General features: G+C 38.4%; 1 protein-coding gene across 1 annotated transcript in view; it reads right to left on the reverse strand.

Annotated features, from left to right (window-relative positions):
- Nucleotides 1-27,518, reverse strand: part of SKAP2 (src kinase associated phosphoprotein 2) — a 148,256-nt gene that overhangs the window by 50,240 nt on the left and 70,498 nt on the right. The window contains exons 5-8 of the mRNA XM_059712619.1: nucleotides 14,415-14,492; nucleotides 13,084-13,167; nucleotides 1,253-1,377; nucleotides 320-383 (exon numbers count right to left, since the gene is read on the reverse strand). Coding sequence (XP_059568602.1) covers nucleotides 320-383; nucleotides 1,253-1,377; nucleotides 13,084-13,167; nucleotides 14,415-14,492 — 351 coding nt within the window. The remainder of the gene's footprint in view (nucleotides 1-319; nucleotides 384-1,252; nucleotides 1,378-13,083; nucleotides 13,168-14,414; nucleotides 14,493-27,518) is intronic.

Here is a 27,518-nt window from a genome sequence, read left to right on the forward strand (position 1 = left end):
GCAAAAGAGATTTTCAAAACCCTATTTTCTAAATGAATGTAGCCTTACAAAAATCACAAGATCATTATATGCTATATCTTTAACTTAAAACATTTTAAAAAACTGATTTGTGCATAAATATGGGAATTTCAAATTGCCAATTGGAACTTACAGAATACTTTTCTAAATCTGCAGTCAATGGTCTGTATTAATACCAGTCATGTATGTCCCCTGGTCATTCTCACAGAAATTCAATAAGCTTTTGACATACAAAAATCCAAATCCTTCAGTTATTCAGTATTTAAAGGCTGCAATAACTTGTTCACTTGATTGCTCTTACCTTGTAATACAAATTTCAGCTGCTGTACCCATTCTTCGGCATCTTTGGGAGAAGCTGCTGTGAACTAATAAAAAAACAAACAATAACAAGAAAAATCACCACAGTAGAAAAGAAAGTATGTCCCATTCTTATCATTTCTTGAAGACGATTAGTAATTCTTTTCATGTCTAGTACTACTTTTCTTGCAAGGATGCTTCTTATAATGTACAGTTAATTTTGACAAATTTACGTAATTGAAGCAGAGGATGATGGATTTGAAACTCTGATCAGCAGCTGGCAGCTGTGCAGGAAAAAAAGCTGCTTCTCTCCATCAATGTCAAAGACAGAACTGATGAACAAAATTTGCCCTTGACAATTAGAAGACACCCATGAATTTCTTTAGACTGCTGGGTACAGTTTTCTTAAAAATGTTCTTGTCAGATTCCAACACACTATCTGACAACTTAATTAACTGGCTTTCAACTGCAATCTCAGATATTTAAAACTTATTAAACATACATTCCATATTGATGCTCGCTGATAGCTCCTGAATTGCAAAGCTGATTCGTGCCCTTGCTTTCATTTTCTCCCACAACCCTAAGCCATGCAATCTGCATTAACACTCTGATAGTTTTCTTTTGATAATTTTACTCTTTCTGCTATGTAATTCTTTTAAGAAATCACACGGTTCTCTTAAAAGAGACATAAAATGCAACATGTGAGGTAACTGATAAATTACATATTCGCTTGTTCTCTTTCAAGAAGATATCACTTGAACTAATCTGAATTTTTAAAAATGTATTACCTCCATAGTGAATGTTCAAGGCATAAAAACCGATATTTTTTTATTATTAACATGTCAGGGAGAGTTGTTTCAACAAAATGTTAATGTCTTTATAAATGAAATCAGAACATTTTATCAACTTAATTTCAAAACAACATAAAAATTCCCACCTGATAGACACGTTTATCAGGAGCAGCGATTTCGAAACAGCAATCTTTCTTCGCATCCTTCCTAAGGGTGTTATTCATTCTGACGTGGTAGCCATCAATTGCAAATTCACCTTTCTGCTGTTTGTCTGTGGAAGATAAAGTGAAAGTCAAAATTTCATTTATTACAGTTGAGTACAAATGGCCAATTATCTTTTATTTAGACTTTCTTTGTCAATTCTGGGAGTCATTTTTGGTAATATTGCTTTCGTAACATAATGCTTAAATAATGTTTCTAGATATCACTTTTAATTCTAAAAGCACATAAGTATTTGGGATGGTTGGGTTTAAAAAGGATATATTAGTGAACCGGAGGAAGAGGTCTGAAGATAGTGATCTTATTTAGAAGGATCTATGGAAATAAGACACTTTTATGTACAAAAATTTCAAGAACTGGAGCTCTTGAATTTCCTCTACAAACCCGTGGTTCTTTCAGACTTAGTAGGCCAGTAGGGAACCTGACTAGATGAAGGTTCCTGGGCTTTATTTACCACTATCTCTTCTCATCACCATCTTCCCTCACCACCCCTCTAAAGCCTCTAAAATGCAACTTTTCTTTTAAAAAATTCCTAAATTCACATGAATTAAACTCTAAATTTGAAAAACAAAGCAGAACAAAACAAAATTAATTATTAAAAGATGTGAGGGGATAACAAAGTATTTGGATGGAGAGGAGTGGTAAAGCAAGTAGAGAAGCATTAGTTACTAAAACCAAACTAAAGAAAGTAGTTTCTTAACCAGTCAGTGAACAATTAAACTAGTAAAGCACATTTGAATCTCATATGATGAAGTGTCAAAAGAAAACACGAATTGAGCTTCAGTCAGATACTAAAGAAAAATAAAGCAGGAATACAACAACGGATTTGATACTCTGATCTAATAAAATTAGCTTTCCTGTTTCACCCAGTTATGCCCTTTTCATAGAAAAGCTGTGCAGCTCTAGGTCTATTTTCTAGATTATTTTCTAGTTTAAATAATAAGGACAGCTGTCTTTCTTTTTCTAAAAATATATTTTATTGATTTTTTTACAGAAAAGAAGGGAGAGGGATAGAGAGTTAGAAACATCGATGAGAAATATTGATCAGCTGCCTCCTGCACACCCCCGACCGGGGATGTGCCCACAACCAAGGTACATGCCCTTGACAGGAATCGAACCTGGGACCCTTGAGTCCGCAGGCCAATGCTCTACCCACTGAGCCAAACCAGTCAGGGCACAGCTGTCTTTCTTACTGAGCTCAGGGCAAATATACAAATGCTTCCACATTGTGGGGTGATGGGCTCTCTCAGCTCAATGTACCAAATAATATACATCTCCTTTTCTTAAATATACTAATTTAATGCCTGAAATAACATACATTTCTAAAAGGTTTTCCAGATTACATCTTGTTCAAAACATCAAATGGAAAAATCATCTGAGTTAGCAATTCCTGACTTAAATCTGGACATTCTAATCATTTTCATTCATAATTTACATCTCTTTGGTTGATTGAATAAACAATTCAGATTTTAAAATGTGAAGTTTGCTTTGTGGAAACAGTCTACAATGAACTCAGAAAAATTCTAAAAATTAACACAGCATTTACTAAAATATGCTTTACGGGATATGAATAGGCTTCTATGATCAAGTAAGTTTGGGAAATTCTGAATTAAATAAACTTAAAGAGGTTTTGTTAGTGCAGGCCTTCTTTAGATCCTTAATATATTCACATATTAATTGACTTTCTAGGAGAAAGATTTAGAATGCAGCATTTCCCAAAATTACTTGCCCATGGAACACTTTTTCACAGAACATTTTATGGAACGGTAATCCCAGGACATGTTTTGCAAAATACCTCGCTAGGACAACAATATTGGGGAACAACTATCATAATAATCCTATATAATAAAAGCCTAATATGCTAAATGTCCAGTCGTCCAGTTGGCCGTTCAACCAATCAAAGCATAATATGCTAATGATATGCTAAGGCTGCTCAACCACTTACTATGACATGCACTGACCACTAGGGGGCAGATGCTCTGACCGGTAGGTTAGCTTGCTGCTGGGGTCCTGCTGATCGTGACTGAGCAAGAAGGGCCGGACACGCCCTGGAGTCCTCCCACAGTCCCTCCCCGGCTAGCCAACCTCCCCGGTCCCTCCCTGGCCCCGATGGTGCACCAGTGGAGTCCCTCGGCCTGGCCTGCGCCCTCTCGCAATCCGGGACCCTGGGGGGATGTCAGAGAGCCAGTTTCGGCCCAGTCCCACAAGGGGAGTGCTGCTCATCCAGAAGCCGGGCTCATGGCTGGCGAGCGCAGCGGTGGTGGCGGGAGCCTCTCCCGCCTCCGAGGCAGCGCTAAAGATGTCTGACTGATGGCTTAGGCCTGCTCCCCGAGAGAGGGTGCAGACCGGGCTAACAGGACCCCCCGCCCAAGTGCACAAATTTTGTGCACCAGGCCTCTAGTAATGATAATAAATGGTAAGCACAGTTAGTTCTTCTAATATTCTCAAAGAAGACTAAGTCATTCATCCACTCATTCAACAAATTTATACTGAACACTTAAAACAAGTGAGGTAGCATTATAGGTAAAGTGAGACAGAAGCTAGTAACATCTTACCAGACCTTTTCTACCTTCTCATAAGTGCTCCTAAAACATTAATGATCCACTAGACTGCAAATGGATTAAATTTTCACTACAAGATATGAAAGTAGTCAGAAGCAACTAATACCTAGACCTATTCAGCTGATTGCTGAGTATTAGAGGATAAATAATCATATAAACATCCAAGTGGGGGTAGGAGTAGAGTACCTGAAAGATTGAAGAAAATGGAGGGACATTCATTACTCTTTCTCAATAGCTTTTGCAAACCCATAACCATAAAGTAGCCATATTTCCAATTAGCCAGTGTGAGATAGGAAGCTCAAGACATGAAATGAGCAAAATATGGCTATGATAAGACCCTGGTCTTCTCCCTTCACACCAGCCTCTCTTTGAGACAAAGGAGAAACCTTAGCATTCAATGGCAATTCATAATAATTCATAAATAGGTTAGTTCCCCAGTGCAGGGATAGTTTCAAGGTCACCTGTTGACTTGAGGCAGATTGTTAAAAATAGTAACCTGCCAATCACAAGAGAAATACGGTCATATAAGTTCATCTACTCAGACTTCAAAAGATGAATAAAATATTTCATTTCCGTGAACTTCCCAAATAGCAAAGCAGAAGGTTATTCCTTTAAGTGCCCAAGCTCTAAAATGTTAGTAATTATAATGGAAATTTTTCTGAAATATATATTTCCCCACTCCTCAAACAATTCTTTTAAACGTAATTTAACATTTCCTTGATGATCTAGTAGTATTAACTTGAATGTTAGTTTTTATATTATTACAACACATTGATGCCCTCAAGATTTTTTTGGTGTTTGTCCCTCTATTAAATTTCCCTCAGCTTCTATTTCACACTTTAACCTTGCCTATATCATGCTGTTGGAATTTAATGTCTATAGAACTAAAGGCTGCCAGGAGAAACCTAGATAATGAAATCTATTAAATCAGTAACTTAATTTCACACAATTCTAATTCAGTAGGCTCAAGGTAAAAAGCAGTTGGCTCTGATCTCTTACAAAACAAAATGCATGAGGTTAATGATAGCTATTTCCTTCTCCTTTTCCCCTGGCTTTTAGGTTTACAGTTGTGTTCTGGGTTTTTCAAGTGTCGAAAAGACAACTGACATTTACTGAGCTCCTTCTATATGCCAGGAATGTAATGGAGTATGTCTCCTATACACCCTGGAATAATTCTAAGAGAGAGGAGGTCTTTATTATATCGCCAGTACTGACGGGGAAACAAGCCTGAAAGTAACCAACTTGCTCATGGCCACACAACCAATAAGTGGAAAAAGCCAGGACCCTAACGTAAGTCTGATTCCAAAGCCTTGCTGTCACACTGTCTCCTAGAAAGGCGTTTCTCAAGGTACATTTCCCGCATCACCTTTGTTAGAATCATCTTGGATGCCTGTTAAAAATGCAGAAATGGCCCTAACCGGTTTGGCTCAGTGGATAGAGCGTCATTCCGGTGAAGGGCATGTACCTTGGTTGCGGGCACATCCCCAGTAGGAAGTGTGCAGGAGGCAGCTGATCAATGTTTCTAACTCTCTATCCCTCTCCTTTCCTCTCTGTGAAAAAATCAATAAAATATATTAAAATAAAAAATAAAAATAAAAATCATCATTAAAAAAATGCAGAAATGGCTACCACTCTGCACTGCTATCTAGGAGTATCTGGAGGTGGGTCCAGGAAACCAAATTTTTGACAAGCACACCAGGTGATTTTGACAGACATTTAATGCTTGAAAATGACTGTTCTAGAACATGTAACTTAGGCAGTCTCAGTAGGGAAGATAAACATTATCTTGCATTTCCTCTGCAACCTGGGCCCAACTTCCTCAGCTGCTTCATAGGCTCCTCCTCCTGCGCCCATAACCATGAGGGTTATGCTCTAAATCCCTGTCTTCCCCACTTCACAGTTTTCACTGGGCACCGCACCCAATTCCAAAGATTAAATTCCTATCAATATGCTTGGGACTCGTAATTCCCATGTTAGTCCAGCTTCAGAACTGCACATCCAAATCTTCATCTGCTCACTAGCTCGTAAAATGTCCTGTAGGCACAATGAATACACCGTGCCCACAGTGGAGATCACCTTAAGAAAGAACACACGTGATCCTTCTTTTCTGTCCTCCCTCTCAGTAAGGGGCACCTCCATTAACTGAGCCCCCAAACCAGAAAACTAAACATCATTCTTCATCCACTGTCCCCGTGTTTTCTCTCTCCACCCCACTACCACCTACCAAAATCCAATTGGTCCTCTTTTTCTTGCAAATATATTTACTTTTTCTCTTCTTTATTGGCTCTCAGAAAATATGCTTAAAACACCAACTCTTTTCCTACCATCTTAAATACAGTATAAACGTAACTAAATCATGCCGAATCATCAAGCATTCCTATAAGTAGTGGGCATTCGTCATTTGAGGATCCCCGGAATCCAGGTATCTTTCCCATGTTAGTCCTGGGACTGCAGGGCACAGCCAGCTTCCCCCCACAGATGCCGGAATGAGGTTGATTTTTCCTGATACGATCGGCCAAGCAGATACTTGAGCCTGGGACCTACACCTGAAGTAACAGAAGAATCCGAGGGGAGCTCAGAATCCATCCTTAGGGCCTGGCCAGTTTGGCTCAGTGGATAGAGTGTCGGCCTGCAGACTGAAAGTTCCCAGGTTCGATTCCAGTCAAGGGCATGTACCTTGGTTGTGGGCACATTCCCAGTGGGAGGTGTGCAGGAGGCAGCTGATTGATGTTTCTCTCTCATCGATGTTTCTAACTCTCTATCCCTCTCCCTTCCTCTCTGTAAAAAATCAATAAAATATATTTAAAAAAAAAAAGAATCTATCCTTAGGGCAGTGGCAATCACCGACTGGAGTAGGTGCACAATGGCTACATCACAGGGCAGCCGTGTGTCCCAGCAATGTGTCTCCCAGGGGCCACACATGGGCTGAAGTCCTGGCCATCTTCCCTCCCTCAGTCCTTGCCTGCTTTCTGAGCCTGGTTGTTTAGCCTTCCCATCAATTCTGTCTGAGAGTCGATATCCTCCCAATAATCGCCTTTTCTACGCAGTTAAACAAAGTTACCTTGGGACAAATGACTAGGGAACAGAAAGATATGCAATGTGTTCAGAAATTTTCGATGTCTGTTTCTTGTATGTGAGGCCTTTCCCCCTAATGAATAACTCATGCTATTTCCATAAGCATTAATGCTCATTTAATTAGCAGGCAAGAGGGAAATACCTTAATACTAAACCCTTCCAAAAAACTTTATCAAACTGATTAACAAGTTGTTCTAGGCCCTCAGTTAAAGACATAGGAACATGTTCCTTATTTATACAGCTCGTAGAAATACAGCTGCTAATGTCAATCCAGCAATATACTTGTGGTGTTTTGAGTTATACTGTGAGGAAACATCAAATTATACATGTTTTTACTTACGGGCCCCAAAAGGCTCTGAATAACAAACAGGTGATATTTATGGGTCCAAAGAGAAGCATGTTCGTTAGGATTGAGAGTTTGGCTCATACGATCTGGTAGAGGAAATTTTAGGAATTTCCCAAACATTTTTATTTTTTTTAAATAAAAATCAAGTGGGTTTGTTTTATACAGCCACACATTTTAAACCACAGGCATAAACATGATTAATAACACGGCAGTATGAAGCATCTGTGAATAGAGAACAAATAAATTATAGGCCTTTCTGTAGAACAGGAATTCAAAGCCCTGTCTCTCCTTTTTTGACTATTGTTTTTCTCTACAACTGAAATTCAGGTAATAACTGTGATATGGTCTATTAGATGATCGCAGCACATAGCTATTGCTAAGATAAGCATTACACAGAGAACATCTTCGTATCCTGCCTATGATAATGAGAGAATAAAGCGTCCGGCTGCTACTCGTGCAGGGAGAGCGGCTAACGCGTTTCAGATAACCTGCCGCTCCTTCACGCACGTGAGCTGGTACCTCTCAGCCACTCTCAGCTTCGGAACACGTCCTGCCTTCAGTCTCACCTTCTCCTGGCAGCTGTCAATGTGATCTTTCCAACACCCAATCAGAGCTTCTCATGCCATCTACCAACCTTCAATGCTTACAAACTTGAACTGTCCCTGAGACAGGAAAGGCCAAACTCCTGACATGTAACCACTTGACCCCATCCCTTCCTGGCTGAGAGCCTTCACTCACCTACTGCCCCGGTGAGCCAGCTTCTACATATCATACGGTTTTATGGGTCCTCTGTGCCCATTCCTCTGAGCCAGTGTATTATGCCGCTTTGTATTAATAACACCTGACACACAGATGTTCAAAGAAAGTCTACTGGTTGCTGTATCTATCTATCTATCTCTATATATACACAGATAGGTACAGCAACATCCATATATCTATATCTACATAATAGTTATAGCAGTGCACAGTTTGATTTAAAATATATCTACCTTCAATCTCTATGTATCTTCAATCTATATATGGAAGTAGGTATATTTTAATTCAAACGGAGTCCTGTTTATTGCAAACCAACATGATTTGTCATCATCAGACCCTTCATGAGACTTAATTTGTACCTGAATATCTCTACATGTTGATAAAATCCTACCGAACATCAGGTGTACATTTTAATTTCTCTGTTACTAGGTCTCTTAACTACATATAAAGGCAGAAATAAAGGCCTTTTAGCTCACATTTATTGCGATAAATTATAAAGTTAATATTTGCATATCAAAGGCCTCAAAGCCTATAAAATTGCAATAATTCTGATAAAAAGTAGAATTAACTATTCCCCTCTTAAAGAATAACAAAGGTATTATCCTTCTTTACACAAAAAAATTATATTATAAATTTTAAAAATCTGATTTCATTTACACATTTTACACATATTCATCATATAATTATAACACGCTGGTGCCTTGGCCCGGGAATTTGCCTCTTATCAAATAAGTCAGGGGAAAAAGAAAAGCTTTTATGGATATTATTAAAGTTGTCATTATAAAACAACAGAACTTCCGATTGTACATACACTCTATCCTTTAACAATACTTTTAAATATTTACAGAGAACTTTGATGCTATTTCAACATCAAAAGACACTTTATAATTTTTGTCCAAACTGAAAAGGTATATCCTATTTTTCCTATCAATGGTGAGGTTGTGGCAGAAGGGAGAGCAGAGGTCAATTTCAATAAAAATTTTATTTCCTTGTCAACCTAAATGTTTTATTTTAAATGATCTGTATTAAGCCCAACTTTCTAATGACTTCTGGTCATTAGAAAAGAGACAACACTGAAAAAAGTTATACCCACCTGGTGTAATAAATAACTTTTGATATGCATTTAGGATGATTTGGTAGGATCAAGGCTACTTGCAGCTGCCACATACTGGATGGCACTAAGAGTTTCTTTAATTGGAAAGTGGAGGGTAGGGGCAGCGAAACCTCTTTAGTGGTAAGTAAGGTTAATCCGCATAATGAACCTTACTTATCTCTTCTCACGTTTGAAAGGGGAGTGGTTAGTTTGTAATATTCTCTTTTCTAACCACTCCCCTTCCAAACGTGAGAAGAGATAAGTAAGGTTCATTATTCGGATTCAAGATCATAGGGAGGTTAATAAGAAAAAGGGAAAACCAAAATAAACCATGAGTTTGCAACCGGCTCCTCAATGAGCCACCACTTACAGGACGCTGAGGGGCTGATAACAACCAAGCTGTGGTGAGAGCATGACAGTGGAGCCAGCGAGGTCGGCCCTCAGCAGCCCTGGGACAACCTCTCTTGGCTCTCTAGTTCAAACTCCTTCGACATGATCCTGTTGACACGTTCTCTATCCATCCCAATCCACCCCCACAATACTATTGCAATTGCTTCCTAAAAACTGGATCTGGTCATAAAGCCCTAGGCTTAATCAGATCCTGACCCGCTCTTGTATGTGCCCCCTCCCCTCACTCACTCCGTGCTCTGCCTTGATTCCTGCTTTGATCTCTTTGATCTCATCCAAGGCTTTTTGTAGCTCACAATCTCTGCTGTTCCCCTGCCTGGAATGCCCATTGTACCCTTCATCACCTGACAAACTCCTCCTCATTATTTAAGGCCAAATGTCCTCTCCACTAGAAAGTATTCCCTAGCTCCCCTCGGCAGTTAGCCACCCCTCCTTTGTGATCCAAAGATAGTTTATTTAAATCACATACTACACCTGGTTGAAATATCAGTTTATCCATCCAGCCCCCATTTCTAATCACACAGCTTCCTCTCACTTAAACTGTGAGTACCTCTAAGGCAGGATTATCTTAGGATTCCCAGTGCCTAGTATTCAATAGATGTTTATCAAATAAGTAAATGAATGAATGAGTGAATGAATGACTACCTTGATGGCAGTCTCGGCATCTAGGATCAAACAATTTTGATGAATGAGATTCGAACAATCAAAGGAAGAGGAAGGAGATGAAAGGATGGATGCCATTTTATGAAGTGATGAAATATGTACTCTCTCTCTATATATATATTACTTAAGGGCCTCAAATGGCCATGAATAATAAATACCGATAATATTTATGGATATAAAGGTAAGTGCATTTTTTTTACCCTAGAGACTGGAACTACTCTTTCTAAGCCATTACTATCTTGATGGGTCAAAATGGTTTTTGGCGCACACAGTATGTTAGCAAATATGAACAATGTATCTGTCAAGCAGTAACCAAGTACAGTTTAACCTAGTGAGTGTATCAACTCCTTCTGCGCCTCTCTAATCCATTTATCTAAATCCTACTTAGTTGGAGGATTATAGTTCTCATATATCTACATAGTTCTTTCCCAAGTTTAGGTAAATGGTTCACACAAACGGTAAACAAGACTGTACAAATCAGTTACCCAATTTCAAGTGAGAGAAAAAAAATTCATATGACACATACATTTTCCTGGAAAGAAAAAGATACAAAGGAAGGACATTAGGATCATGACAAACAGCAATTAAAACTGTCTAAAGATAGATTCTCCCTCCCCCAAGTCCCTAAAAGGAAAAGAACTGGCTAAGAATTCCAAAGGAAGCAGCCACAGAGAAAAGAACCACTAAAAACAGATTTGAAATCTCCATGGAAACAGGAGGCTTCATAGTAACAGGGAAGAATTTAAAGAAATATAAACCAGATCTTCAAGCATCCACATAAGAAAGGAATGCTGGAATAGTAATTTTTTAAAAGCAGTGGTGGTACAGCTGGCTAAATGGATCACAAAGTAGTTAAAAACACAAATTACAAAGAATGTTGTTACCAAAAGGTTTCAACAAATAAGACTAGATATGGAAATTTAACTAATATCCCCACCACCACCCAAAAAAGCCCTCGAATTTATTTAATGAACATTAGCCTTTGAAATAAATATAAACATTCCTGAGGTTTTTGGGAAACTGGTGAATCCCTGCCCTAACAGTTGGTATATACCAGTTAGGACTGGGGTGGAGGAAACAGACATTAGAATTCATTGATTGTGAAAGAAATTAGAAATGAGAAGTCTAACTGAACCAAACCATGAGGTGTTGCAACCTCCCTCCTCTGGTCTTATAAAATCGAGGATATTTCTTTACAAAAAAAGTAAGATCTCGATCTCAATTCATGATGCTGTACAAAATTATCTATAATAATAGAAGCGTAATATGCTAATTAGACCAGACAGCCGGACGACCTTCCAGACAAAGCTGGGGCTGCGAGGTCCGAGGCAAGCCGCCGCAGCTGCGAGGGCCAAGTCCCTTGTACGAATTTTGTGCATTGGGCCTCTAGTATTTCTATAATAGTAACGCATGTAAATGACGTATGATAATCAACTAAATTTGGGCTCTAAATTTTTGGACAAAATCACCTACTTCCCTTAGCAGAAGAAAGAAGGTTGCCTGTTAATAGTTATTTATAGTTTATATTCCATTGATGGCATTATTACATTTGAACATATAAATTATTGACAGAATGCAAACTACCAACTAAATTAATTCTTAATTTGTTAATTCTATTAGTCAAAAGGTGAGATCAACTTCTAGAATCATGCATGTATTTCAAATTTATTTGAAATAGACTCATCATTTCTGCCTAATCTATATATTTAAAAGGCTAATATACAAAGTGTCACTTTGGGAGTTCGACCAGGAGACCAGGAGTTTGATTACTCGCTATTATGTGCGCTGACCACCAGGGGGCGGAATGGAACGAAGGCAGGCCCCAGCCAGCAGCCTGAAGGCCCCAATGGGCCCTGATCGCCAGCCAGGCCTAGGGACACTACCCATGCAAGAATTTCGTGCACCGGGCCTTTAGTATAATAATAAGAAAAAAACTAAAATATGCAAATAATGTCAAATAAAACATAAATTTCCAAACAACACAAGTGACAACACTGATAAGAATTCCATGGGAAAGCTTCTATTCAGTGATATTAAACTTTTATGTCTCTTTTCTCCTTACGTGTCCTTTATGGAAATGAATGTTAGCTATTTCTGTATGACCCTTCCTCTATAATATTCAACTTCTGACCTTCTTTCCCTAGGAAAAATAAAAACTTGTACTGTTTAAATTTCAATATTTTATGACTTTATTTGTTCAAATAATGAACTTAAAATTATGTAAACTATGACTAAGAGATTTGTTAATTAGCAAATGAAGTTACAAGGTATATCTTATTGTTTCTAAATTAATATAGTGGCAATAATGGTTAATAGTACGCACTCTAACCATTATGGCTAGGTTCAAAGCCCAGATCTGCCATTTACCTGCTCTGTGACCATGAACAAGTTACTTAACCTCTCTGTTCTCAGTTTTTCAAACAGTAAAATAAATGGGACTAATAATAGTACCTTACCGCACAGATAAGTTAATATAGCTGAAGTGCTTAAATAGCTAAACTCTCACAATCCTAATGGTCTTAACTTCTCCAGAGATTCTACAACTGTACCTTGGATGACAAATATTTCCTAAGGTGAAAGGCCACATAGAGAGTTATTTTACTCTCTCTGCTAATTCAATAAAACATAATTGTATTAACTTTTAGAGCATTCTGGAATTTGGAGAATTTGTCAAATAATGAAAAAGAATTATAAATCAGTCTTAGACTATAATTATTAAAGTTCTCAGTTATTCTTTCTCCATCTGTTTTCAGTTTACTCTGTATCAGAAAAAAAGGTGGGGGGGAGGAGGGGAGTGAACCAAAGCTCCCAAGCCCTCATGCAATAGAAGTGTAAATAACTGAACACCAATACTACCTTTGTCACTTCCATAGTAATAGAACACTCCTTTACTGAGAGCACACCACCGTTTCTGCCATTCAAATCCCAGAAAGCTGTGATCTACAATAAAGGGGGAAAGGAAACAGTTTAGATAATATACATAACATATGTAAACATAACACCAGTTCTTTTTAAAAATGTATTTCTTTTATTGATTTCAAGAGGAAGGGAGAGGGAGAGAGAGATAGAAACATCAATGATGAGAGAGAACCACTGATTGTCTGCCTCCTGCACGGCCCCTCCTGGGGACTGAGCCCACAACCTGGGCATGCGCCCTGTCTGGGAATCAAACCCTGACCTCCTGGTTCATAGTTCAATGCTCAACCATTGAGCCATGCCAGCCGGGCAGTTCTTTATTGTAAAAGGATATGTTCGTTAGTATGATTTCTAAGGTTCCTGTTTAGCTCTAAAATTCTAGGACTAAGTCATTTGTATTTTCTTTTCAAGAGACAAAAACAAAGCTAAAAGGAATAAAGTGAGGCAGAGCTGGAGCTGCCACGTTTATGGGGCCAACAGGACGCTAACCAACTTTCCTGCTGGGGACGGTCCACACAGCATTTGACTACACAGCCTGCAGATAATGGATTCATCTGGGTCTCATTTTCTCATCTGTTATGAAAAGGAAGGGGAGGAGCTGACTAGATTATTTCTAGTGTCTCTTTCAGCTTTAAAAGTTGGCTAAGAAAGCTAAGGAAAGCAAAGGGAATATAAATAGAAAGGCCCAAAGGGAGTCCCTGAGAGATAAGCAGGACGGGAATGAAGAGACTTTCTGCTTTTCATTTCCCGTATCATCACACCTCCTCCGTATTTCATTTCCATTATATATTGGTGTTGACAGAGTGAGACCATATGGTCAACTCCCCATGACCATAGCCAATGGAGAGGAACACTGAATGAGCAACAGAAAATGGGAGAAAACAGGCCGGGCTGGGCCGGACATGGCTGGCGCAGTGTATGCCAGGTGAGGCGCAGGAGAGCCTGCTGCGTGGTGGTCGGACAGTGGTGAGAAACCCCATCCCTGAGATTACAGTCGTGGCCCGCGCCTTCCTCTGACAGGCAGGAGACAGCTCCTGAATCATTACAAATAACTGGGGTTGATAACTAAAAACCTAGCAAATGTTGGTTATAAAAATTATTTAAAGCTAAAAGCTGTACTTTTTGGTTTGGATAATGTCATCCAGATTTTTCTTAGAGTCTTAAAACTCTTCAATCACCTAATGAGAACACTGGCTCCACATGTACACTGCAAGCATCTTTTATCCAAGGATAAAACCGTTTTCAGATTTTTCATCGGAGTCTTAGTTTACCTTTTCTGCGTTTTTCAAGGTAGCCAGCCTTAAAAACACAAGGCAGGTCCTGTGCTGCCACTGGAGGAAACTGGTTTCCTGTGGGAAGTAGAGGAGACGAGAAAGTAGTGAGCAACCCATTTTAGAAAAACCAAGTCCCAGGTCTCATTAGATTCAGTGTACTTTTAATTACCCTAATAAATTCAATCCAAGTTTATTAGCTTTGTTTCAGACCCATTCCATAGCTTAGTCCTTTCCTCCTCCTTAAAAAAAAATATTTCTATACTCCTATATCTTAATATATCATGCTCCCCCAAATACAGCAATATTATGGAACGAGATGATTTCTAAAGGGCAATACTTTTTGACCCACAGTCTAAGGCAGCGGTTCTCAACCTGTGGGTCGAGACCCCTTTGGCAGTCGAATGACCCTTTCACAGGGGTCGCCTAAGACCATCTTGCATATCAGATACTTACATTACGATTCATAACAGTAGCAACATTACAGTTATGGAGTAGCAACGAAAATAATTTTATGGTTGGGTCACAACATGAGGAACTGTATTTAAAGGGCCAGAAGGTTGAGAACCACTGGTCTAAGGAAAGGACTAGGAAACCATTAAAAATAAATGAAATGAAATCCTGAAAGAGATTTCAAATAAATCATGTACACTTCTTTATATTTATGTTGGATTAACTCTTCAAGAATTTTGATACATGCCGACTCTTACTTGGATGTCCCTCTTCTTATCAAGTAAAACATAAAATGATTTTCCCCAAAAAGCAAATACTAAAATTTGTTTCTCTGAGCCCATAGCCAAATTCTCTCTTTCTGGTTGTACTCACAGAGAAATTCATTTGTCTAAACCTTTTTTGCTATTTGCCCAATATCTAGGGTTTGTTTAATACACATGTACATTTTTTTAAAAGTTTAATAATAGCCCTAACCGGTTTGGCTCAGTGGATAGAGGGTCGGCCTGCGGACTCAAGGGTCCCAGGTTCAATTCCGGCCAAGGGCATATGCCTTGGTTGTGGGCACATCCCCAGTGGGGAGTGTGCAGGAGGCGGGTGATAGATGTTTCTCTCTCATCGATGTTTCTAACTCTCTATCCCTCTCCCTTCCTCTCTGTAAAAAAACCAATAATATATATATATATTTTTTAAAGTTTCATAATAATCATCCCTTTAGAAACTTTAGATTTTTTAAATTAAATTTATTGGAGTAACATTGGTCAATAACATTATGTAAGTTTCAGGTGTACAACTTTATAACACATCATCTGTATATTCCATTGTGTGCTCAACACTTAAGTCTAGTCTCCCTCCATCACCATATACTTGACCCCCTTTACCCTCTCATCCTCCCCCCACCCTCCTAGATTTTAAGTTCTTAAAAGACCCATTTGATTTGTATAGCACCATAAACATATAAACACTGAATACTTTTGTTAGAAATTGAAATTTTGTAACAAGATATAAAAGTAATAACTTTCCTTTTAAAAACATGAATTGTCGCAACATTTAGACCTCATATCACTATACTTACAATGATTGATAGTATGCCACCATTTAAGAAGATTCACATTGATTCAAAGAATTAAGGCTCTACAAATGTAGGTATAATGACTTATGGAGGCTAATATAAACCTATCTGGCAGGTAACGAAAGAAGAGCTGCCAAACACCACAATTATATGATCTCACCAGGAGAAACCACGCAACACAGCCAAATATACAACATTCTAACAAATTCACAATTACATTATCAGTTCTGTTTCACTATCAAAATTCACACCCTTGTCCCCGAAATAAATTTAGTTCTGAACTTTAATCCTTTGGCACATAGCAGACATTCAATCAAATGTTAGGTTTTATTGTTATAATTAAATATTGTATGTTAGTGTAACTGTATCTATTAATTTGAATGAATAGATGCCGCTGTAAATTTAAGACCAATGTTCCTTAGATAATTTTAATGAGAAAAAGGGAAAAAGAATGATTTGGTAACTGCACAAGTTAAGCATGGTAGTTCTTTTAAAAGCAGTTCAAAGATTTTCTTTTGGTGAGGTGAAAGTAGTTGACAGAGAAATTATAACTAAGGGAAGAAAAAGAATTAACTCCTAGTGTGGAACAGACTGTTTCTGCTGCAGAGGATAACTACATGGGCTTGCTTAAGTGGCCACAGCGTTCAGTACCCTAAGGAACCAAGCACATACTGACCAAGACTAGTTTCCTTTTTATGACATGAACATGCATTGGTTCTATAATGGTCCTACTTTCTAAAGCACCTTACAAGAGCAGGCAAGGAATGGGTCTTCGTCCAACTTGCAACTCAGAAGTCTGAAACATGCACAATGGTAACAAGAGTACCGTGAATTCAAATAAGATTCAAATAAGCACGAATCAAGTGCCTACTATATTCCTAGCAACTCGGGGTGGGGTTGGGGGTGGGGGAGGAGACAGTAGTGGAATCCAAATTTTCTTAGATTGGTATTTTACTCACAAGGACACTGTTTTTAAAAGTTAACTCAAGAGTTCTAGAGTCTCTTGAAACTTTTGCCTTAAAAACAAACTGTGTATATAGTGGATGTATCCCACCAGCACAGGGGTCCTCAAACTTTCTAAACAGGGGGCCAGTTCACTGTCCCTCAGACCGTTGGAGGGCCAGACTATAGTTTTTAAAAAAACTATGAACAAATTCCTATACATACAGCGGCGGCAAAAACACCCGGTGGGCTGGATAAATGTTTTCGGCGGGCCGCATGTGGCCCGTGGGCCATAGTTTGAGGACCCCTGCACCAGCAAGTTAAAAACTAAATTGTACAATCTGAAAAAAATGGAGAATTCCATTATTTCCAGTATTTCATGCATTATAATTTTGCATAAAGGTAGAAAAATGCTTTCTGTTTTGTCTCCTACATATTTCAAGATCATGTCCAAGATCTTGTAGGCATTTCTGGCTGAAGAGTATATTGGGTACTTAGCTTTAGAAAACAGTTTGTCAATGAACTTCAGTTCCCAGAGCCACTCGTGACTCAGAACTCTATTCCACAAGTGCAATTTCATTACCCGTTACTTCACATCTGCACACACAAACTTAGGTGCCACTTACCCTGATTTGAAAGACTCTGCAATAGATACAAAGACACAGAGTCGCTGACACTTATATTATTCTAAAAGGTTTTAACTGCAAAAATTCACTTGTATGCCTGCAGAACGAAACAGAGAAACTATGCCCTAACAAGGAAGAGAAACCTAAACTTAATGAATACCAATATTAAATAAAATGGTTTCGTGATATAGCAGATACCCAGAATCTCAGTTTTATATTAATACTGATTTCAAGATACATGGCATAGGTTAAAGAGGTCTGTAATAAAACCCCAGTTCTACAAATGTGTGACCTTTAGCAGGTCACTAAGCCTCTCTGGCTATCAGTTTCCTCATCTAAAATAATGAAAAAATTAGGTTAGATTATCTCTAAGGCCCTCCTAATTCTAGGATTCCATGAAATATATCCATACTAATACTTTTCCTTGTACTTTCATTAACAAACTAAGGGCCCGGTGCACGAAATTCGTGCACTGTGTGTGTGTGTGTGTGGGGGAGTGTCCCTCAGCCCAGCCTGCCCCCTCTCACATACTGGGAGCCCTCAGGCATTGACCCCCATCACCCTCCAATCGCAGGATCGGCCCCTTGCCCAGGCCTGACGCCTCTGACAGAGGCGTCAGGCCTAGGCAGGGGACCCTCATTTCTCCCCATCACTGGTTCTGCCCCCAGCCAGGCCTGATGCCTCTGGCCCAGGCATCAGGCCTGGGCGGGGGATCCCCAGACCCCTCCGATTGCTGGCTCTGCCCCTTGCCCAGGCCTGATGCCTCGGCCAGAGGTTTCAGGCTTGGACAGGGGACCCCCATCTCCCCCCGATCACTGGCTCTGGCCCCCGCCCAGGAATCATGCCTGGGCAGGGGACCCCCATCTCCCTCTGATCGCTTGCTCCACCCCCCGCCCAAGCCTGACACCTCTGGCCCAGGCTTCAGGCCTGGGCAAGGGGACCATCATATCCCCCCAATCCCCGGCTCCACCCCCGACCCAGGCCTGATGCCTCTGGCCCAGGCATCAGGCCTGGTCAGGGGACCCCCAGACCCCCGCCCAGGCCTGATGCCTTGGCCAGAGGAGTTGACCCTCATCACCCTCCGATCACCAATCACCAGATCGGCCCCTTGACCAGGCCTGAGGCCTCCGGCAGAGGTGTCAGGCCTGGGCAGGGGACCCCCAGCTCCCCGCGGTTGCAGGCTCCGCGATCGTGGGCTCCGCTTTAGGCCCAGGCAAGGGACCCCCTAGCTCCTGGGACTGCCAGCTTCGACCGTGCCCAGCTCCCATCGCTGGCTCCACCCCTACTTCCTGCTATCACTGGCCAGGGCGGAAAAGGCACCTGATTCTCCAATCATGGCTGGGGGGCAGGGCAAAGGTGGCCCTGGGGCCACCTTTGCCCTGCCCCCCAGCTCTTAGCTCCCCCCTGGGTTTCCGATCACTGTCAGTGGCAGGGGGCTTCTTCCTGCTTTCCCTTTCGCCTCCCTGCATTGTGCCTACATATGCGAATTAACCGCCATCTTGTTGGCAGTTAACTGCCAATCTTAGTTGCCAGTTAACTGCCAATCTTAGTTGCCAGTTAATTTGCATATAGCCCTGATTAGCCAATGAAAAGGGTATCGTCGTACGCCAATTACCATTTTTCTCTTTTATTAGATAGGATGTATGCAGGAAATGCTTCATGCTTGTGATCCAAGATGTATTAAAGGCCTATTCTCAGTCTAATAAAAAATATATATGTATATAATTGTGGCTGCTACCAATTTTCATGGAAGTCTACCAAAATATGTAAAATTCAAATGGCAATAATAGAATGGTTAAGAGAATAATTAAGAGTCAGAATTAAGAAGAATCTGAAATCAAGTATGTTCATCAATATCCAGTAAATAATAGTCAAAAAACCATAGATTAAAAGTATTATTCATAGTTATATTTTCCTTCTCTTTCAATTAAAACTGCTTCTTTTACCTTAGAGTGTACTTAAGTGTATGACCAGAATTTGAACTACCTAATTACATTTCTGAAGACTTTTTTAGATAAATTTTTAATATAGGACTGCTATCCTTAGCTCATAAAATTAGATATACAGAAAGTATTTCTTTAAGATTCCTGATTCCTTGGTCCAATGATAGTCCACAGGATATCACATTTTTATAATACATAAAAATTATTCCTTATAGAATTAAAGAATGCTTTTTACCTAAAAATTCCAGAATTACTTGTTTGTAGAAACCCCTGTAATACTCCCTCAATTACTTACAGTGATGGAAGCATATGAATATACTGAATCAGCCATTAAAAAATATGGTTCACTATGAGAAATGTCACTCTAAAGACAAGATTACTATTTCATATATTTATAATGCAGGGTACCCTTTACACTTTTATGTCTTGGTAAAGGCTACTTTTAAATAATCCTATATAATAAAAGGGTAATATGCAAATAGACCAAATGACAGAACCCAACAACCAATCAAAGCGTAATATGCTAATGATATGCTAAGGCTGCTCAACTGCTCGCTATGAGGTGCACTGACCACCAGGGTGCAGATGCTCTGACCAGTAGGTTAGCTTGCTGCTGGGGTCCAGTCGATCAGGATTGAGTGAGAGGGGCCGGACATGCCTGGAGCCCTTCCATGGTCCCTCAGCCTGGCCTGTGCCCTCTCACAATCCAGGACCCCTTGGGGGATGTTGGAGAGCTGGTTTCAGTCTGATCCCACAGGCCACTCCCCTTGGGAGGGTGCTAAACGCAGGGCTCATGGCTGGCTCATGGCCGGCGAGTGCTGCTGCAGCAGCATGATCCTCTCCCAATCCATACTGGGTGCGAGCCCGCAGCAGGCACAGTGGGGCCAGGATGTGTGGGAGTGGCAGGTAGGAGCTGCAGGCAGCATTGGACTATGGGTTTCGGCCGATCCCTACAGGTCACCCAGAGGTACCCCACCCATGCACGAATTCGTGCACTGGGCCTCTTAGTAGATCATAAGATTTCAGGGAAAGAATTTAAACAAAATTTTATCTCTTATATAGAGTAACTTTTCAATTACTTTGTATCTGCCTATATCTTTTTTTTTTCAGTGGCTTAATGCAAATTTATTATCTTATAGTTTTGGAGGTCAGTAATCCAAAGAATGTCTCATTGAGCTAAAATCAAGGTGTCAGGAGGGCTGTGTCCCTTCTGGAGGCTCTAGGGGAGTATCTATTTCCTTGCTGTCCTGCTCCCAGAGGCTAACCTAGTTCATTGGCTATTGGCCCCTTCCATCTCCAAAGCCAGCAGTAGCTAGCTGAGTTTTTCTCACAAAGGCCTCTCTCTGGTTCTTATTCTTCTGCCCTCTTTCTTCTTCTCCATTTAAGGAATATTGTATGTACAGTGGGCCCACCGAAATCATCTCCTTATTTTAAGGTCAGCTGATTAGCAACCTTACTTCACCTACCAGCTTCATATCCCCTTGCCATGCAACAACACATTTACAGGTTCCAAGGGCTAGGATGTGCGCTTCTTTGGGGGACTATTATTGTGTCTACTGTACCCCTTCTTATACATAAAAATTGGCTACTAATTATTCTATATATGGGCATGTATGTATCTGCCTATATCTTAATCACCTTCTCTAAAGCAAAAAAATTAATTTAACTCAGAAAAACAATAGACTTTAAAAAAAAAGTCTATGATAAATAACTACTTTGAGAAAATGAGATATAAGCTTAAAATGGATTACAGTTTTTTCTTTAAGTTAAAATAAAATTCTAAATAAATCAAAAATTGAACAGATGCTCTAAATAATATAAAATTAAATATAGCCTAGCTGGTGTTGCTCAGTGGTTGAGCATCGACCTTTGAACCAGGAGGTCATGGCATATGTCTGGGTTGTCCACTTGGTCCCTAGTGTGGGGCTTGCAAGAGGCAGCCAATCAATGATTCCCTCTCATCATTGATGTTGCTCTCTTTCTCTCCCTCTTCCTTCCTCTCTGAAATCAATAAAAAGATATTTTTTAAAAAGTATATACAATTATGAACTGGGTTTTAATTTAATATTTTTCTTTAACACAATAAAGGTGTGCTGATCTGATTTTGCATCTTAGAATTGTGGTTAAACCCTGGGTTCAAATAGCAGCTTGACCACTACTGTGGCTTAGATAAGTTACTTGATCTCTAACTTTAGTTTTCAAATCTTTTTGAATATTTATTTATTTATTTATTTATTTATTTATTTATTTATTTTTATTGATTTGAGAGAGAGAGAGAGAGCATGCACAAATACCTATGTAGAAAAATATTCATTAATGTTAAGGGAATCTGAGTGAAGGGTATAATGGAAATTCTTTGTATTATTCTTGAACTTTTCTATAAATGACATATTTTCAAATGTAAATATATATATAATATATATAATATATATATATATATTTATATATATATATACAAAACAATTAAAGGCAAAACTAGAAGTCAGGCTAGAACACAAAACAAGTTGAAACTACAAAGTCATTTACACGTAGCAAGGGTGGGCCAAGAATTCAGTTGTAAGCTTTATAACAAGCCAACATGAAGCAAAAAATAATAAATGGTGTGATTCATTGCCCATAAGATAAATACAAATCATTGCTCAGGGAGGAACATACAACAACTACTCCTGGTTCCTGGTACTGAAATGAGAAAGAAATTTCTCCCATGTGTTCTCAATGTCCACAATAACATTTTTATAGTAAGTAAAATCAAAGTTTATAGGGCTGCTTTGTATAGCATCACTCATATCAAGCCAACAGCATAATGCCAAAGCAAACTTCAGTAAAAGCAACTCTAGGGAGTACAAAACCAGGCTGCCAAGTACTGTCCATAGCTCCCAAGTAGCGCTGTGAAACTCAAGGATAAGATCATAGATCGCCTATAGGAATAGACACCCTACATATTTTTCAGGAAGTCCTTCCAAAATACTATTTGTCTTCATCAAACACTAATCTACCAAATAATGACTTTTTCAAGGTGTGGATGTCAAAATAAATCAGGTAGAGAATATGAACCAGGCAATTCATAGAATAAGCACAAAAGTTAATAAACATGAGAAAAGATGAGTGTTTACTGCTTAATTGCCTTTATCATAATTCTCCTCCCCTTTACTAAGTAAGGAGATACAGGTTCCATGGGCTTGGAGATCATGATTGTCTTGTCCAGATTAGTGCTGGGGGCACAGTTAGTACTCATCAATTTTGCTGCATTAATAAACAAACTTCACAAAAACTAAAGAAACAAACTAAAACAGGAAACTACTTTTTTAACTAAAGAGTTAAAACTTAAAAAAAGTAATAACATCAAATCACAGGGAGGACATAAAGAGACAGTACTTAAATGCACTGCTTCTGGGAGTGTAACTTCCTGCAGCTCTGTGGATGAGAGCTTGACTCTAAGAATTCAACTCCTAAGAATTTACCCTACAAAAATAAATAAACAAACAAACAAGTAAATAAAGCACAAGTTCATAATGGTGTACGAGCCAGAATAGTCACTTAACTGCTATATGTGACAGCAGAAAATGGAAAATATCCAGCAAGAGGGGCATTACGAAACCATTTAAAATAATGTGTATTATTTGAATATTCATATGTAGATCTATGTGTATCAATGTAGAAGGGTATGTACTAATGTAGAAAGATGTTCATGATATTTAGTTGAAAACCATAAATTTTAGAGTGACATGTCGTCTTATCCCATTTAAAAAAATAAATGATTCCATTTCTTCGAGCACAATTACATTTGCATAATTCAGAGGGGAGACGTCTGAAAGGATATACTCAGAACTGTTAACTTCTAGGGAGCTATTTTTGGTGGAAAAAACAACAACTTTTTTCTTTGTTACAAGCATGTATGACATTTAAAAGTTTACATAATTGAATTTTTAAATGAAAAAGAAAAACAAAATGTATGTAGGTTTTTAAGTAATTAAATTTAAATATTTAAATGAAATATATTATAGTATTTATATCATACCCAGAAAAGCTTCAACCACTAACCCAGATCTAATTTAGTCAATATGTGTAGTTGTATGGTAAAATAATACAACTTGAAAACAGTCCTCTCAACTCCTCTGAAAGTCTAACTCTGCTAATGCTCACATACCTGGGTATTCTTCAAACAGACCAAGTCTCATGCACCCACACAGCTTCCACCCTGCCCGGAAGGCACCACCCTTCACCTGTCCCACTGTGGCATCCCTCCTACTCTCACTGTCTAGAACAGTGATGGTGAACCTATGACATGCGTGTCAGAGGTGACACGCGAACTCATTTTTTTGGTTGATTTTTCTTTGTTAAATGGCATTTAAATATATAAAATAAATATAAAAAATATAAGTGTTTTACTATGGTTGCAAATATCAAAAAATTTCTATATGTGACACGGCACCAGAATTAGGGTTTTTCAAAATGCTGACACGCCAAACTCAAAAGGTTCGCCATCACTGGTCTAGAAGCTTCCAGCTCACCCTTCAAGACACAGCTCTCAAAAAAACCTTCCCATTGTGACATAATGAAAACATCTTCAAGAAAATGACTTCCTTTAAAAGATTAAAGTGAAATATTTTCTCTGATATAGATAATTCTTACTATTGATTTTTAGTGTTCTAAAAAGTCATTTAAATGAAATAAAATAGTCCCTGATTTTTAATTATCCAGATATTTCTACATTTTCTAAAATTTCCCATCTAATTATAGAAACAACCAAAACCTTCAAGACAAACTCTGTTCTGGAAAAAATACTGATTGATTTTTGGAAGTCCGCATGAACTAGACATGTTCGTGGTTGGAAAACATGCATGATGATGAATTTAAATGTTTTAAAAATGAAATTAACCTAATTTGGGGGGTATTACAAAAATAATACAATAATGCATTTCTTTTGTTCTACTTCAAATTAAGTGCCTTCAGACTGCTTCATGTAAAAATATGCCTAAAAATAATTGTGCCAGGCTATAACTGGTATTCCAAAATCCACTTGGGAAATGAATTTTATGGCTATAGTATAAACTTCTAAAATCCTGAAGTTTTAATAGATATGCTGACACAACCTGGACCATAACAGTTTTAGCAACTGCTGCTACAATAAATCTGTCAGTTACTATAATGCCTATGACAAATCCATTAATATGAATGATGTACACTTCCCATAGCATACCACACAGCAACTGCACAAGTTATGTCATCTCCATTCAGAGTAGCAAATCAGTAATCAATATTTGTAAAAGCAACAGCTAATCCTTTGTAGAATCACTGGTTCAGTGATTGAAGAGTTTGCTCGATCCACACAGTTAATCCCTCTTCATCTGCTTGAGCCCTCTATTTATCCCAGCCTCTTGCAGTGCTAGCTATGGCAGATTAATACATCTCCGCACGTTAAACATGACCTGACAATTGACACAGGATATTGCTGACAGGATAAGCTCTACAAACACTGGCCTTTTAAAAAGGAAGCTTGAAATTAACATTCAGAATCCCAAAGTTTACAAATAGGCTCACTGTTATCCCTTCCCAACTCCAAACCTGATATACTGAGCCCAAACTCCTTAGGAAATGTATCCCTAATTTTGGTTTGAAAAGTCTTCTGACTGATTCTAGAATGCTTATTCATAAAGCCTGTTTTGGTATTACATTTTTTAAGTCATGGTAAATATAAGTTTTCTGGCCCAAGAAAAGAGGCTCATATGTACAGAATCATTTAGAGAATTTTTTATGTATGAGGTCCTTGTCCTCAGCTATTATTACTTCCAAGTTCCATTAAAATGGGAGAAAGTGTCCCTAGCTGGTTTGGCTCAATGGATAGAGCATCGGCCTGAGGAATGAAGAGTCCCGGGTTCAATTCTGGTCAAGGGCACATGCACAGGTTGTGGGCTTGAGGTGTGCAGGAGGCAACCGATCAATGATTCTCTCTCGTCATTGATGTTTCTATCTCTCTCTCCCCCTCTCCTTTCCTCTCTGAAATTAATAAAAACACTTTTTTTTTTTTTTAAGAAAAAGGGAGAAAGTGGAGTCAGGTAAAGATAATTGGTCTTTTTAAAAACATAGTAGTGAATGGGGTGGGGAAGAGAGGAAACAATAACCAGTTTACTTTCTAATTCAAAATTTGTAGCAATATTCCTTTTTTCATATCAAATTCCACTTTAATGTAACACCTAGTATTCAAAATAATTGAAAGCTAATAATGCAATTTTTTTAAATCTGATAATTTTAAACAGTATTTAGTAATAATACATTCATGTGTGATGTTAAAAATGAATGTAGGTTAAAAATAATAACTAGCATTGAAAATTTAGTCACATGTATGTAATGAAAAAATTATCTTACATATTATATTGCATATTTTAAGACAGATCTTACAATCTAATTGCTTTTCAGATATTAAACAAAATAACTTGCTAGTCAGTTGAATTTGCTCTAAGAAGAATTATACACATCACCATCACTGAATCTTACAACTGGTTCTAATTAGCCTTACTGAAAGAAGCTAATATAGAGAGTGAATAAAAGACAGCAATGCTAATTTGATATTATGGGTGATTTGTCCCTGTCAAAAATATGACACAATAGTTAAGTAGAAAAGTTTGTCAATAGCTAAGAAAAATAAATTTCAAATCTCTTTCAAACTATAAAAATTACTTTAGAAGTCATAGTCACCAATGGACATACAATTATCTTAACGTTCTCACTTATACAAAAACACGTAATGCTGCCCAGTAAATCCTGGAGAAGCTAATGTTTGACTTATTTTTTTAAATCATAGTGATGTTTACAAACAGCTTATATTTTTAAATACAGCTAAAACAATTTTCTAAGAAACAGTATTATCTTAAGGTGAGGTAACTGAATGTTTCAAAAGATGGCAATTTATAACTTCTTTCAAAAGCCTTTCACACTCTTCAGCACGGCCGGCACAGCTCGGTGGTTGAGTGGCGACCTATGAACCAGGAGGTCACGGTTCAAATTCCTGGTCAGGGCACATGCCCAGGTTGCCAGGCTCTATCCCCAGTGTGGGGCATGCAGGAGGCAGCCAGCCAAAAATTCTCTCTCATCATTGATTTTTATATCTCTCTCTCCCTCTCCCTTCCTTTCTGAAATCAATAAAAATTTAAAAAAATTAAAAAGCCTTTCACACTCTTCAGACACCCAAGTAACCAAAATCATGAACTTGCAAGCCACTTTGCCAATGTTATATGCACAGCCAGAGAGCAAAATAACACCCATATAAGACCGAACATGTAACACTGGCCTCCTTAACAATACATTTTAACTGAACTAACTTGCTAGTCAAGCATCAGTTTCTTCTTTAAGAAATACTGAGGAAGCAGCATTGCATGTCATTGACCAATTGAAGGTCCGTATTCTGAAGAAAATGTTATCTTCAAGTCTGAGACTTCAGATTTCTATAAATATTTTCATTTAAATTTTAATAATACCAAATATTTACTTGCTGGAGTATCATTTTTGTGATTTTAGTCATATTAATAAATCAAAGTATCAAGATTTTCCATATAAGAAAATCTCAAAGAAGGAAAATCAATGATCATACTGACAGTGATCTAGTAACACCATACATTTCTTTGTAGATTCAGACCTAAAGATATAAAGTCTGAATTTTTTATTCTAAGCAATCTCAAAATACAAAGGTAACACCATTTTTTTCAAATTTCACCCCATTATTATGGCACAGCACACCCTACCAGGAGGCACATGGTATCAACTTACCCCATCACAAATGATGTTAATTTTCATACCTACTTATGGTGGTATCTGCCAATTTCTCTACTGTCCCATTACTATTTTATACTTTAAAGTTAATAAGGATCTTATGGGGGAGATTCTTTGAGATGATGTAAATATCCTGGTTCTTTTTCAAACTTTCTCCCACTAAGTTTTAACATTCATTGACAGCTCTTGCCTTGAATTAATTATTACTACCATGATTGCAAATAGTGATGTTTCCAATTTAAAAAACTAATAAATGAAGATATCAGATATTATTATATGGAAAAGCTAAAAGCTAGACAAATGA

The sequence above is a fragment of the Myotis daubentonii genome, chromosome 10, assembly GCF_963259705.1.
Source record: "Myotis daubentonii chromosome 10, mMyoDau2.1, whole genome shotgun sequence".
In the NCBI taxonomy this organism is placed as follows: Eukaryota; Metazoa; Chordata; class Mammalia; order Chiroptera; family Vespertilionidae; genus Myotis; species Myotis daubentonii.